General features: G+C 37.8%; 2 protein-coding genes across 2 annotated transcripts; both read right to left on the bottom strand.

Annotated features, from left to right (window-relative positions):
* Window positions 1–1,218: 1,218 nt before the first annotated feature.
* On the bottom strand, window positions 1,219–6,774 carry LOC113670613 (oxaloacetate tautomerase fahd2, mitochondrial). The gene is made up of 7 exons (XM_027186818.2): window positions 6,443–6,774; window positions 5,010–5,226; window positions 4,167–4,226; window positions 3,582–3,744; window positions 2,960–3,068; window positions 2,020–2,107; window positions 1,219–1,506 (listed from the first exon to the last, which is right to left on the bottom strand). The coding sequence occupies exons 1-7, from the start codon at window positions 6,673–6,675 to the stop codon at window positions 1,444–1,446; spliced, it is 933 nt and encodes a 310-aa protein (XP_027042619.2). The 5' UTR covers window positions 6,676–6,774; the 3' UTR covers window positions 1,219–1,443.
* A 1,037-nt stretch (window positions 6,775–7,811) lies between these two features.
* Window positions 7,812–13,787, bottom strand: LOC113668840 (nucleolar protein 56). Its single transcript, XM_027184829.2, has 8 exons — window positions 13,754–13,787; window positions 13,469–13,670; window positions 12,523–12,889; window positions 11,403–11,590; window positions 10,605–10,756; window positions 9,902–10,002; window positions 9,234–9,382; window positions 7,812–8,547 (listed from the first exon to the last, which is right to left on the bottom strand). Exons 1-8 carry the CDS (start codon window positions 13,754–13,756, stop codon window positions 8,018–8,020), a joined length of 1,692 nt encoding a protein of 563 aa, XP_027040630.2. The 5' UTR covers window positions 13,757–13,787; the 3' UTR covers window positions 7,812–8,017.
* Between the last annotated feature and the right edge of the window lie 1,965 nt (window positions 13,788–15,752).

Here is a 15,752-nt window from a genome sequence, read left to right as displayed (position 1 = left end):
AAAAATAGCGTACATTCGCAAAATGTTGCAGTTCAAAACAAGTGAATATAACGCAAAGTAAAGAGACGCATGATTATTCTCTTATGAAGGGGTTGTAACGTAAAATTTAAAAGAACCCGAAATAAAAAAAAAAGCTTGGCCTTGTAGGACAATTATAATTGTCCTACAGTCCCTCGAATGATCAAAAGTTAAAACTACCGAATCTGTAAAAACTTACTGATGATCACAGGATCATTCAAGTTTGTTTTTGTAAGAATTACCGCCTATTTTAATTACATTCTACACAGTATATTTACCAGTTCCCCATAGTGTTCATAGTATCATACTCTGTTTGAATCCTTTGTTATTAATAAGAGATGGGCACATCACTCCGGTCGAACTGAGAGTCGACGCTTAGCAACGAATTGTTTTAACGGCATTTGGTCTCAACGATTCCAAAACGAAGTGTAACCAGGAAGGAAAATAAAACAAAGTTCTTAGCGACGCGTGGCCAAATACCTGCAGACTGGTGTAGAGCCCCACCCGAGGATGAGGGGTGGGGATGGGCGGGTCGTGATTTGCCTTCTCTCGGTCAAACTAGGAAAAGACGCTTTACTGATGTCACAAACATATTTAACTTCTCAGGAATCAATACAGAAGTGAGACATCTGCAGGGCGTTACGTCGGTAACACTGAATGTATTTGGGATATCAAATACATCGAATTCAAATTCAAATCACTTTGTATCGTGTCACTTTTGATTCTTTCAAATGTATACAGCCTCGTCCTAGGGGTGGGATGTGGGGGCATGGGTCTAGTTTCTACCTCGATTAATCGTCATTTTTCAACATGATGTCATCTTTTTTCGTCAGGTTTTTTCCCAGCCAACGCCTTGGCCGCATTGGTCCTGCTATTGGTTAGAGTAAAGAAAATCTCACTAACTGAATAGCTCTTGATTGTTAAACAAAACTCTTCTTGTCGGCACCTTAGGGAATACCAAAGCGAAAAATACCACAAATGCATTTATCAAAATAGTTTTTAAAACTTCCACTTTAGTGAACACTCACTTAATTTCATGTTTTTTCCAGCTTCATGAATGCATGTAAAACTTTCAGCTTAAACTATACAGACCTTTTTGAAATAAAGGCAAAGCATGTATGGTGAAAACTTAACATACTTAAGGGTGTTCCAATTGATACAATAAAATTAATTTAAACTATTGTTAATCAAGTCAGTGTATTAGATACTCCTTGTATTTTATTAGTATATAAACTATAATTCTTCCTAAATTATGATTACATGTTTTTTTATTTTGAAGAAGCAAGTAAAGTCTTTAGAAGTTATATAGATTTTGTATTTTTTGCATATTCCCTGGATCAGAATGGCTTGAAATGACTTGATAATGAACTGAAGGTTTCTAGATGTGACTAGCTGTTTAGTGTAGACTCTTCAGCCAAGGCCACTTCACTGAATTCTGTTTGAGATACATCCGATTTCATCAATTTCACATTCCACCACATCACCTCTCTGTAAAGAAAGTGAAATTAAAGTTTGTTGCCTGGTACCTTAACATGACTGCTTGTTAGAGCAATTTTCAATTGAGTATCAAAAGTAATCATGGACTGCATTGATTTTCCTTCACAATGCTCTTTGATTGGCCCACAACAATCGCATATCTCTCTCAACCAATCAGCTTCATAGCTAAGACTAGTTGTGCCTCTGCCACTTGTGTTTTCTGTACTTAAGGTAGTTTATTTGTTTGTACTCTGAGTTCTTATCAGCTACTTGCAATACTTTCCTTACTTTTGTTTGGCTTTGTAATTACATCCGTTTTGGCTTAAAGCAAATTCAATCAATGTCAAAAGTAATCCAGGATTACTTTGAGGAAGGGTGAAAGACTGAACCTTTTCCACTTCTGCTTGCAAACCCTTGAGGTAGCATAGTTCTTGGTACATCTTTTTCCTTCAAATGACTGCTAAATGCCTAGCATGGGTTGTGTTGGGGTGTTTCTTGTTAACTTAGCAATTAACATTTACTAACCTTGAGGTATAATGGAGGTTTTCTGAAACAGCCAACACCTGGTGGAGTACCTGTTATAACTACATCACCAGGAGATAGGGTAATAAATCTAAAATTCAAGTCATATCACAAATTGTCAATAAACTCATGCCTATATAAGCTTATTAAATTAAATCTATAGTTCCACAAACTATTTTTAGTTTAAACCATACATTCCCCAGTGGCTCACATTAAAACTTTTTTTTCCTCTCACAATAACTGAAAATCATGCAAAGTCCATTTGTGAAGAGGGGAGAATGAATAAATAAATATTATGTGAGGCCTGCATGAAAAGACCTCTGAGGATTTTAGACCCAAGTTTGTGACTGCTAATGCCACAACACTCAGCCATGTAAAGCTCATCAGCAAGAAAATCATATAACAGGCTAAAACACATCACATGTGCATTTTGCATATTGCTAAGATCACCAATGTTAAAAGCGCCCTTTGAGAATTGTAGGTCAACAAAGAACATGGCTTACACATGCTCAATGGTAGAGCTTGCAACTAGCTAGTGTAAGGCTAGGATTTGAATTTTCACCGTAGACTTAGACTTTCTCTTTGTCCAATCCTTGTGATAGAATTACCTTTTAATCCACATGTATCTAGCAACTGTAGCAAAAAGTTACCTTTCCTCTGAACATGGAAATGATGCATTTTTTTAATAACCATATCTTATAGAATTTGTTGTTAGTAACACACTGTAGCTTCCTTTAGGTAACTTGAAAGAGTTTTATATACTTAATAGACATTTAATTTAGTTGTGCTTAACATTACAGAGAGAACAAATCTTCCTGGAGACAAATAGAGTTGTCCATAGCTTGTGTAACAAGAACACCAAGTTCTCACCAGGACATTACATGGATGCAGGAATGTGATATCTCAAAGAACTCACAGTATTCTTTAACTTAGCACTCCTTACCTAGATATGAAAGAAACCAGTGCTTCTGTCTTAAACACCAAATTTTCAGTGTTTGAGTCTTGCATGACGTTACCATTAACACGACAACGGATTCCCAGCTTGTGGGGATCTAGAGAAAAAGCCACACACAATGAGTAAAAAATATTGAGACAGGTTGGATTTATAATCAAGTGAAACCTCAGAAGATGAAACTCCCCAAATTACTGTTTAATGATGGCTTATAATTATTAGCTTTCACTAATCACTGCTGCTTGTGATGACTTTGGATTTTTCTCCTTTCTTCAGAAAAAAATATCACTTTTCCTTCTTTCCTTTTTCTTTCTTTTCTTCCCCAGAAAAATTACCCCTAACCCTTAAGTGACTAGCATCTAATTTCTTCTTACAAAACACCCTTGGATCAAACATGAAGAACAAACAAGAATGAAGAAGATGATCCCAAACTAAAGAAGCTCTTGATTGATAAACAAGTTCTCCTTGTAAGCACCTTAGAAAATGTATGGAGGGCAGTATGGAGAATATGCATACTGATGTAAGGGTGTAAAGAGTTCAGAAACCTTGCTCCATTTAATTGAGTAAATGTAGTATACACAGAACATTGCCAGTATTACAATTATCACATTACCTGATATAGATTCCTTAGTGACTATAGCAGGACCAATTGGACAAAATGAATCAAATGTTTTCCCTATTAGCCACTGTCCACTATTTTTCTTTAGCTGCCAGTCCCGTGCACTAACATCATGTACCACAGTGTAGCCTGCAACATACTCCATTGCTTCACTTTCCTGCCAGTGCAATTCATACAGATAAGTTACCGGTAATACTCAGTAAAAATAGAGTTGAGTCCTCTTCAAATTAGTTCAAATTATAAACAGGAATAAATTAACCTTTTAACCACTAAGAGTGACTGGCATCTAATTTCTCCTTACAATATCATCCCTGAATCAAACTCTAACTTCACGAGAATAAAGGAAACAATCACCAACTAAAAGAACCCATTGATTGATAAACAAATTCTCCTTATCAGCACCTTAGGAAATGTATAGAGAACAGCAAAGAGAATATGCATACTGATGTTGGTGTGTATAGGGTAAATCAATAAAAGGTGATCCTGGAGGAAAGTAGATATTGGCATATTTGGCCCTTGATTTAAAGTCTTTGGAAGAAGAAGAGCCTGGAATGTCCTTTCAATGGATAACAAGAATACCTTGATCTTCTTTCCTGTTTTTCCAATGACAAAGGCAAGCTCAACTTCAAAGTCTAGTTCCTGTGAATCAAAAATGTCATCAATAACAGAATACACTATTGACTATCAGATGAAGCCAAGCTGGTTCTTCACCAAAAAGGGAAGGTTTAATATGTAATGAGCCACATACAGACTGTCTATGATAGTTTCAGTCACCTTCATGCCTTATCGCATAATCACATTACATTTCCTTTTGCTTTTCTTGTTTGTGAGATCATCACTGGAAGGTATATTGTCTACAGAGTAAGTAAGTAAAGTAAAGTCTTTATACCGGCCCAAGTGGCCCGTGGGGCTGGTGCTTAACTCCAGTTTTCTTATCATGAAGCAGCTAGGAGTATTGCTACTCCTCCCTGGATGGGATGCAAGTCCATCACAGGGTTACCCCCAGCACATTCGCTGGTACCCATTTGTACACCTGGGTGATAATAAGCACTGTGAGAGTAAAGTGTCTTGCCTAAGAACACAACACAATGACCCTGGCCAGGGCTCAAACCCAGACCACCCGATCCGGAGTTGAGCACACTAACCATGAGGCCACCGCACCTCCCAATTGTCTACAGAGAGGTTAACAAAAACATCATTTTTTCAATATTGTCCTAAAAATTGTCTGCACCAATGCTACAGTCTGTTATCAAATTAGTTGACTATCATTTGATATTACTAAGTCATGTTATGTCACCATGTTGACTAAATGTAACTTTGTGACAGATTGTAGTATACACAATTAACTGGCTGTGTGATAAGTTTTAAAAGTCAAGCAATAAGTTGATTAAAGATTCTAAACCTCTTGAAAAAATAACAGACCTGTGTCTCCTCAGGATAAATGATTGGTGCTCCTGGATCTGTTATTGCATTAGTAAACTTGCTAAAAATTACAGGTTCTGTGGGCAAAGGAACATTCTGCTCTAAACAGTGGTCAACATAGTTCATTCCAATGCAGATGAGTTTATTAGGATTGTGAATTGGAGCCTTAAGTTGAATATCTGCCCTCTTCAACACATGTTGACCTCCATCCACTACCCTACAATGAAAAAAAATTAACAGAATAATTTTTATGAGGTCAAGTCTTAACAACCAAGTGGCCCAAACCAACAAAGCTTCTTTTGGTTTAGCAGCATAAAGTGATTAAGAGCATCACTAATTCTCTACACTGGTCTCTAATAGATACTCCCAGGTAATTACACTTCAGAGTGAAAATAGGCACTATGAAGTTTAAGAGTGTCCCCCTTACCCTTTTGTAAAAAATTTGGTCATGTAAAAATGTTTAGCCTTTTCACACATCACAAATAATATCCAAAAGTCTTCCATGTTCATTCAATAATCAAGACGGTCAGGTTTTATATCAGAAAAAAAAAACCAATTCACAAATGGATGTTTCCACTTTTTTGAACCTGTTTATAAAGCTTTTGATCCTCTCAGTTGAACCCTTTGGAGTAGCCACAAATTCATCACACAAAACAAAATGGTTCAAGAATAATGTTTAGTTCAGCTCTTCATTCATGGGTTGCATTTGAATAAAAGTGAAAAGATCTTGTCATCTTTAATCACAATTCAAGAATAAAAAAAATTTAAATCAGCATTCATGGGAAAATCCCCCAGTCATGCCTCACGTAAATAGCATGCGGGACCCTTGTTTAGGTGCATTGCCCAAGAGTACAACAGAATGACCCAGTCAATCCATTTCATGTGTTTGCCATCTTCCCTTTTCCTTCAGAATTAAGATGAAAATGATAGTCTTTAAGTTCTACAGAAAAGACATTTGCAACTTCCAAACCAAGCATGATTAAGAGAAGTGACTAGAGTAGTTCTCCTAAGGAAAGAAACAAGTGATCATCTGTGCTAGTTAACAAGGTTGGGTAGGGGCTAATTTACACCTTTTCAGAGAGAAATCTGCATCAACAAAACCAAAAACACATCATATTAACCTAGCCTGGCAGGCGTTCTACCAGCACTTTACAGAGAGTGGTGGCGTTGATCTGAGGAAGCTTACTCTACCGGTAGGCAAGAGGCCAAAAGCAAACAGCTAACATGTTTTGCTATCGGGCCTTAGAAGGAATTATGTTAAAGACAGGGTCAGCAACCCAACCCCAATCTCACCACCCCCTCCCCATCCCCCGCCCCACTTTCAAAGTGGGGGTAGGTATCGGGTAGGTTAGGCTCCAATGAACATACGTATCCAAATAAATACGCAATTTATTTTGTGCTCACTCGAAATTTCAAACCACACGAGCTTTTACCTTTGCGCTTTCTTCATCATCTCTTCTCCTTCTTCTAGGAAAGATTTCATATCACTTGGGATAGAGGATTCGCCAGCACACAAGTCAACCACATTGCCGCCATCTTTGGTCTCGACACCAACCCTCTGCCTTCCACCTTCAACAAATTGAACAAGACGCATGGTGTGCTTAAATCGACTAAGTATACAACTTTGTATAAGATTTGGGCGGATCCCGTGCAAATGCCGTAACATAAAGCAGTTAAACACGATTCAAAGTTCTTCAGTGGTTTGGTGTACAATGAAAAGGGACGACTCGTCCACGTTGTCATGTACGACGTCACTAATTGTGTCTTGGCCCTCAGGATCGTAACTTGACCAGGGGGTCTTTCTGAATCGGAACGGGAGTACTAAGTGCTATCCAGTCTACGTAAGCAGCACTAAAAATGTTTTAAAAACCCATATCTTAAAAATTAGTGCCTGAATATGGTAGACATGGCTTTAAGGATTTCATGTGACTGGACAATTTAACCACTTTGGCGCCGTCAAATAGGCTGCCATGGTGACACGCTCGAAGAAATGTAGCATACGAAGTAGTTGCGCGAGTGAGAAGGGAGTACGCGCGAGGTAAAACGCGTACGGATAGGTCGGAGGGAGATCTTCATCAACGTCTGATCTCTTGCGCGCGCGTTAGCCGCGACGAGCCTAACGGCAGCAAAATTTACTAATAGAATCCTGTAGCAGAGGACCATAATTCGACACCGCGCTTGTAAGTAATGGTCTTTGGGTAGGCAAATCGAAACTCATTGCTACTTTTCTTCATTCTCATTTCGAATGAAATATCGATAATGAAGTAAACCTTCCTTACCTCGAACGAATGAAACCCGATAGATTTCATAACTTTCACTACTGTGAAAGTAGAGAGCTTATAGTATGCAAGGGCAGTTTCTCAATACAGGATGCCAAACTATCTAGTTTAATATAGAAGTGTCTCAGAAGTACCTTGCAAGCATGAAAATTTCCCCCATTTCATTATAGGAAAGGTTCAATGAGTGGAAAAATCACTTTTATCTATGGGCAAATCTGATTTGGGTAAGCTCATTAGATTGAAAAGTAGATGGAACATTTGTAAATATATCAATCACGTCCCAGAGAAATGGTGACTGACGCATTGCTATGAAGAGGAAGCTTTCAAAAACTCTTTTCCTCTTGAACATCATTGGATGCAACATTGTGACTTTCATAGCCTCATCTATTGTACGGGTCTATAAAAGGATTATGTGGGAAATTTAAAGAGATTGGGGTGTGGCCAGTTTGACCATCTGAAACTAAGCGGGCTACAAACAAATTAAAAGGCTACCGTCGCGTGATCAGCAAAAACAGACAAGAGAGAACGAAAAAAGATAAGTTTAATTAAGAGCATACCAGGCAAACGAATTCTTTCTCTTCTGTTACTGGTAAGAAACGACATACATTACTTATTTCATTTAAAACAACTGACTTCAATTATAAAAACATTTTGTCTCAGACCATGAAGTGTCTGGCCTCAATGCAGTAATTGTGCTGGACAGGAGGTGTAAGCTAAATCAGTGGCACATTATTCTTCGTCAGTTCTTTTTTTCTTTTTCTTCTTTTTCTTCGGCTCACTTGATTCTTGGCTGATGACAGGCACGACTTCCTCTTCTTCTTCCTCTGCCTTTCTCTTCTCTCCTTTCTCCTTTTTCTTCTTTTTCTTTTTGCTTCCCTCGTCGTGCCCATTTTCTGAAGCAGCGGACGTATCCACAGCCGCTTGCTCTTCTTCTTCAACAGCTTCATCTTGTCTGTTTTTTCTCTTCTTCTTTTTGCTCCCCTCATCGTGTCCATTTTCTGAAGCAGCGGACGTATCCAAAGCCGCTTGCTGTTCTTCCTCAACAGCTTCATCCTTCTGTTTTTTCTCCTTCTTTTTCTTCTTCTTTTTCTTTTTCTCAGTCGATTCATCATCGGCCGCATTGCTCGTTTCCACAAACTCTGCTATAGCCTCTTTCATAACTTCAATATTCTTCCTTGGAGCCTCTCCTGTTTCGTAGAATTTCAGTCGATCCTCCACTTGGTCGTGTAACTTCTGACCAAACACACAGGACTGTGTTTCTATTGATAGATAAAAAAAACCAGACAATCAGAATCAATCAATAAATCATTATTAACCTACTGATTTATTTACTTGTTTATCTCTTTTTAATTAAGTTTTTCCGCACTGATATTTGATCCCAAAATCCCATAACCAATGAACGAGAAAAGTGCAAACATCTTGTTTCGATTGTGATCTGCAACGATAGGACTTCAAAAGTGTCACCTGGGCATCTAACAGTAGAATCTACAGTGCTTGATTTGACGGGACAAAAGTTCCCTGAGGGCTTGGTGGTTGAGAGAGGCAAATCAGATGGATTCAATTTCTTATCAGTGATTTTTCTTCTTGTTTGCTCAACACTTGCCATATCTAAAATATTACAAGCGACAGGTTCCACACATGATTTGGGGATGTGAATATATTTAGGTTGATGCAGTGTTTGGACAGTTAATGGTCCTCAATTTTTCATCATTTTCTTTGGTCATGAAAAGAAAGAACCTTTTAAGAAAAGCACTCTGAGTTTTTATGAATTCATCTGGATAGGAAAACAGAGGCAGTAAACAGTCTACCCACCTACAAATGTACTTCTATGAAATGATTATAGATCACTGTAAGAATATCGTATCAACAACAGATCTACCATTATGAGACTGAAACACTAAAACATTTATTATGCAAACAAAGTTTAAGTTCATTATCAGCATACCTGCAAAGCAGTCAATCCTTGAGGCAATGGAGCACTTATTTGCCAAGTACCTTGATATCCGACCCTTGTTCTTCACCCCAGCACGTCCAATAAAAGATGAATGGAAGATAAGTCCATACTTTGGTGTGTTTCCCTTTTTCTTCAGTGCTCTATGAAAGAAAAAGGTAACATGAATCAGATCACAATTAAACCCTTTACCCTTACCATTAATATTTATATTCTCTGTTCTGTTCTCTATACATTTCCTTAAGTACTGACAAGGAGAATTTGTTTGACAATCAAGACCTTCTTCAGTTAGCGATAATTTCCCTTTTTCTTGTGACCTTAACCCTTTAACTCCCAAGATCTGATTGTTAATTCTCCCCTCTAGCTGCTACACATTTCCTCATTGATTAATTATGAGAATTTCATGTTAGATCAAAATAACAACTTCTACCTGATAAGTTTGAGAATTCTCATCACCTGTTTGCTGAATAATGTATGGATATTAAAGGGAGAAGTTACATGTTAATCACTTCTGGGAGTTGAAGGGTTAATTTGTGATACTGTAAGACGAAGTTAGATACTAGTCACTCTAAAGGTTTATAGGGTTAAGAGAACTGCACAGTCAATCATTTTTCCTATTTGACAGGAAAAACAAACACCTTTTTTGAAAAGAAATTAGTCACCTGAATAAAGCTTTCTCAGCTCCAAGGATCTGAACTGTGGATGCAGGATACTTTGCCAGGTTTGTCAAGCTTCCAGCATGAGAGATCAACCGAGCTCCAACCTAAAATAAAGACATGACCAACTTACCAATGTGACTCAAACACACATAGTTGACAACTCTTCCCCCCCCCCCCCCCATGTAACACTTTATCCCTTTATTTTAAGAATGATGGAAAAAAAGGGAGGGAATCTTTCAGAGAACAGTGTCAAGTTTTTTGGTGTAATTTAATTGTATCTTTGCATTGTATGCTGATTATTTCAAATTTCTTGGCTTATCTCCTGTAGATTACACATGGACTTTTCAATAAAAATAGCAACATGGAAATGTTATCATCTAACTGCCAATGTTACTCTAAAATTACTGTTACTAATGTAACTTGATGAAATCTGACTGAGGTGATTCAGGAAAAATATCAACAAATTCTAACCCTGATTGATGATAATTAAAACAACTGTAGCGAATAGATGCAACACTGTAAAAACAACTGTAAAAAATCAGAGCCAAGGTGGCAAAGTTTTTGCAAATGGAATCACAGGATAAATTGCCAAAAACGGTACTTTGATTTATTTGCTATGAAGCAATGACACTAGGGAAGAAAACATGTACTTTTGAGGCTAATATGGTATTGGAATTATCTATACTGAAAGTTCATTATATGTCACCTGCTCTCCGATGAGGGCAGAAAGATTGGGTGCCACTTGATTCATTTTAGAAACCAAATAAGTATGGAGACTCTTCCTGTATTCTGCCAGACTGATCACTCTCGATGCAAAGGTCTGGATATTTATTAAGTCCACTGGAGATATATCCATCCCTAGGAAATAAAAAACCACAAAATTAAGATAGGTCAGTAACTGAGTTGGAAAGTTGTAAATGTCAGTGCAGTATATTGTTATATTTCAGTAAAGTATCGCCACGCATAATTATGTATAAAAGTTCTACTGATTGGACATGGATGGAATAAATATGTTTATGTAACAATGTTTATGTAACACAAAAGTGCACATTTTTGGACACATAAATATATGTTGGTTTCCAATATTGTATCTGCTAATGTTCTTGGGTGGTAGAAGATGATAGAGTATACGTGCAGTAATAGATACAACTGAGTCAATGCATTTCTGAACACACTCTACATCTTCAAGATCTAGAGTGATATAAGGGCATGCAATACTCTACCACCAGCCTAATGCAGGCGAGATAGAAGCAGATGATAATATGAACTGGAACATTTCTTGTCTCAGCAACACATGACTTTCACAGGCATATTAAATTGATAAGTGAAATAAGTGTAAAAATCATCCAAAGACTATGCCAGAATTTAGCTGTTATGATCACCTGAGTACACAAAAAAAAACTCCTTTAGTTTAGGGTGAAAAGTCAAGGACAAAAAACGCAAGTTAGCATTAACTAAACAACTTAAAAGCCAATCTGTTAAAATCATTTATCAGTTCACTCACCCATTGATGATTTGGAAGCATCATAAATTGCTTTGGCTTTTGCTGAGTCCATCACAATTTCTTCCAACCCTTCCAGCTTGTCTTCAGAGAAATCTTTTCTAGATTTGATGTATTGAGCTGCTTTTGCGTACATGTAATTGTCAGAGACTATCTTGACAAGCTCTGGAAAATGGTATGAATACCATTCTCTATACCAAGGAAAAAAAGCTTATGTGAGTACAGGCAAACTTTAGGGGTGGTCTGAGTAGGTGCTGTGGGACAAGGGAGGCCGCAGGCATTTCAAGGTTATTTAAAGGGAGTAGTGTCCCAGGACAAGTTAGAATACTCTCTGGTGCTCATAGTAAGCGATCAACCTCTCCCTCTGCCATTCTAAAGTTGCATTGGGAATAACTTCATCTTCAAAATATTCCAAACATTTGTTTTCAATGAACATTCGATTTCAAGTGTATCTGGAACAAACAGGGATAAATTTACAACACACAAAAAGGTATTTCAGTGCATTTTCTGTAATGATCATAAATGTGTCAATAACAATTGCTTGAATATGAGAGGTTCTTGACCAATCAGATTTGTGGTGTTATTGGCTGTTTTAGGTCCAGACTGTCCCATTTTACACATCCAGTTACAAACACTTGTATCTACAGGCCTAATTGGACAGTGTGGTAGCCAATAAAATTTGAGCTCTTTGAGCCACCAGCCTCACTAGCCAATGCCAGCCAATAGAAATGAAGAAAACTTCTCACATGAGTAGGTTAAGGGGTCCACATTTTAACCAAACATATATCAATGCATTATATTCTTCATTCCTGAGTTTCTCACATTTTGTTATTGACACATTTAATTGGTTATGGCATTTCATGTTGTACAGTTCAGGGGTAATCATGCTGGTAATTTCAAACAAACCTCACGCTATGCACCCTCCCTATTAGAAATCTCTCACCCCGTTACTCCTCCACCATTCAAGAATCATCAAAAAAATATAGATTAATCAATAGTCAATTTAGGTTCAAATATCAATTTTCCAAATTTTGGCATATCCTTACAATAATGAATATCCAAATTTCCATGTCCAGAAATTTTCCTACCATTCCCAAACTACACCATGGATCACTGTACACACCTGATTCTCATGGAGAAGGTATTGATGTCTTTATCCAGCTGATCCAACAAACTAATGGACTGGATGATCATGTTGTCTACACGATGAACATTAAACTTTACTTTTGCTCTAGAGTAACTGTGGCCCAAACCCAGCTGTGCCTTGGCAGCCATTAGACCAGTCAATCCCTTGATCATCTTCTCAAAATGAAATCTTATTCCTCTGAGGACCTCTAACACCAATCCACCAGACTCGCACTGGATGTTTACAGTCTCCTGAATAGCTGCCCCAAGTTTGGCATCCGAAACGCCAAGAAGAACTTTACTCTTCTTTTTCCCAGTTGGAACATTTGCCTCCAAAAATGTTTTGAGGTCATCATGGATAATACCTAAAGTAACATAAAAATGTCAAACTAAGTCAGCTGGAATCACTGGCAATATATAACTTAACCCTCTAACCCCAAAGAGTTACTGTCCTCTAATTTCTCCTCACAGTACCCCCCTTAATTGAAATGTACAGGTCAGGAGAATAAGGAAATGGTCCACAATTTAAGAAACTTCCAACTGTCAAACAAATTCTCCTTGTCAAGAATAGTGTGGAGAATACGAATACCTACACTAGGGTGCAAAGAGTTAAAAAGACATCACACTACCTTAACTACATGCAAGTTACAATGCTTAAAAAATAATTACAAAATGTAGCTTCAAGGGGATTTTAGGTCTGCCATGAAAGTATATTAATTGTTTATTTCAATGCAAACACGTGATCGGTGCTCGATCTTACTTGATGGAGGGTTGGTTGTGCAGTCAAAAAAGACGAAGGAGAAGCACAACAAAACCAATTCTTTCTAACACGTGAAGCAAATTGTAGCTACGTCACGTACAATTTCATTCTATACGTACTACCAAAACAAACTTTACAACCCACGATCAAGCAACTTCAGAGCATTGTATATACGCTCACAAACCTTCAGATATACAGTTGATGTTATCCAGTGCATTAGTTCCCGATTTAAAGGGCGAAAACGCGGCAAGTTTCACTAATTTTCCGAATCGAGAAAGATCAGTAGCAGACTCTTGTACTTCGGGTAAAAGGACTCCGATTTCTTCCTGCGCGATGACTTTGAATACTGCATAGCCCGAGGCATGCTCGTACAACACAAAGAGAACCTAAATGCAGAATAACAAACAGTTAGACTTCGCTAACAAATTGAAAAGATCGAAAATAACACTACAATAACTTGATGACCTACCATTTTGTTCAGAACCTCGTGGTGCAAAATTGGCTCCCAGTCCCTATGAGAAAATGGAGGGGCCCGGGAAGTCTGGAAACGAATACAAGAAAAAGCCGTAATCAGCCGTAATCTCGCATTTTTGGACGAAAAACTGTCGAGCTGACTCCCTCAGATTACACATATGAGTGAATAACAACAGAAATCAAAGAAAGTTCAGAGAGAGCTGAATAATAAAAAATGAAGCGAAAAAGCATTTGGACAAATGATTGTTCAACTTGACCTAAGTTCACTATGATCCAAACATGATACAGATTTCCGGATGAAAATCACTGTAAGTGATAATGGAAATGCAATGCTTTCGTTTATAAGCGAGTAAAGTTTCAAAAAAGGCTTAAAATGTAACCACGAAGGCCACCATAATAAAAACACAACTCAGTAATCTGGCGGCACACGTATGGCAGTTTGCATTATTTGCACCAAAAATGCAATTAAGAGTAGTTCCTTTTGGTTTGGAGAGACGGCCAAGAGATTGAAAAGTATGACTTCTTAACTCGCGGGTAAGCAGCCAAGTTTCTAAGCAAAATTCAAAATGGCGGTCTCCGTGGTCGAATTTCAATACATATAAACACAACGCACTTACAATGAACGAAAAAAAGAGACCTAAAAAGCAGAACGTACTTACAAATAAAATGACAAACAAACAAAAAAGATAAAGGGCGATTACAACTAACGTAAGCAACAAACAGATAAGAAAGAGTGCGCTTAGTACTAATGTAACAAACAAGTAGAAAAAACAGAGCGCGATTTGAACCAACGTAAGAAAGTAAGAAACAAACAGAAAAGACGGAGAGCGGTTACAACTAACATGACAAACAAACACAAAAGACATTGCGCGCTTGTAACTGGTGTAAAAAACAAACAGAAAAGACAAAGAAAGACTAGAATTAATATAAAAACAAACAGATACGACAGCACGATTAGAACTAATGTAACAAACGAACAAAAAAGACAGAACGCTTAGAACTAAAGTAACATACAAACAGAAAAGAAAGAACGTGCTAAGAACTAATCTAACGAACAAACGGAAAAAAACAGAGCGCGATTAGAACAAAAGAAACAAACCGAAAAGACAGAGTGTGCTTTAAACTAACGCAAAATTGAACAAAAAAAAAAGGCGTGCCTAGATGTAAAGCAAAAAAAAAAGCCAAACATAAAATACAAAACGAGCTAAGTACTAACGTAACAAAAAACATTAAAGACAGCGCGTTGATTTAAAGATGAGGTATTAAGAAGAGGCTACCAAATTGGGGTTTTCTGGGATCCGGGATTGGGCTTATTTGATGGCCGGGGTCAGGGAATTTTGAATAAGAAGTGGAGGGAGATGCGGAATTGTTGGTATGAACGGGACACGGGAATCGGCGATTTTAAGAGCGGGATTTGGGAAATAATCACTTACAACGAACCGTGAACGGGTATTACCGTTGACGAGAATTTATAAAGAAACTGCTGTACGTTTAAGTCCGAAACAATTAGCCTCGCGTTTCACGTGAGATCACGAGATCGCGTTTCAATTCTCCTTTCATGTGCAAAAGTGAAACGCGCCTTTGCCCCGAGCTTTTATTTTCATTGCAACCCCTTGGTGATATCGGGACGTTTTAAACCTTGTCCTGTTCTCTAATAGTAACCTTTGATTTTCTCCTCGGAAGAATTTCCCGCTATGGAAGAAGTAATCGCTTCAACAGCAGAATTGTTTCCAGTTAATTATTTCTTATTTCCCTTGTTATGGAAACATGTGATTGTCAATGGATGCGAGACTATCGCAAGGGAAAACAAGAAGAAACCCTCCTTTAGCTCAAACTGCATGAGAGGAAGAGTCACTTGCTCTCTCATTGCTCTCTGCGAGTAGCTGGGTGGTGCACAGCGCTGCTTTTGTACACCAAAGCTATTTAAGGAGTGAGTTGATGATTTTTTTTTTTACGAAACCTTTGCTTCTATTACAAAACACAATTCTACAAAA

The sequence above is a fragment of the Pocillopora damicornis genome, chromosome 2, assembly GCF_964200805.1.
Source record: "Pocillopora damicornis chromosome 2, jaPocDami1.2, whole genome shotgun sequence".
Classification (NCBI taxonomy): Eukaryota; Metazoa; Cnidaria; class Anthozoa; order Scleractinia; family Pocilloporidae; genus Pocillopora; species Pocillopora damicornis.
The sequence above is the reverse complement of the archived record's forward strand: the minus strand, read 5'-3'. Positions and strand labels throughout refer to the sequence as shown.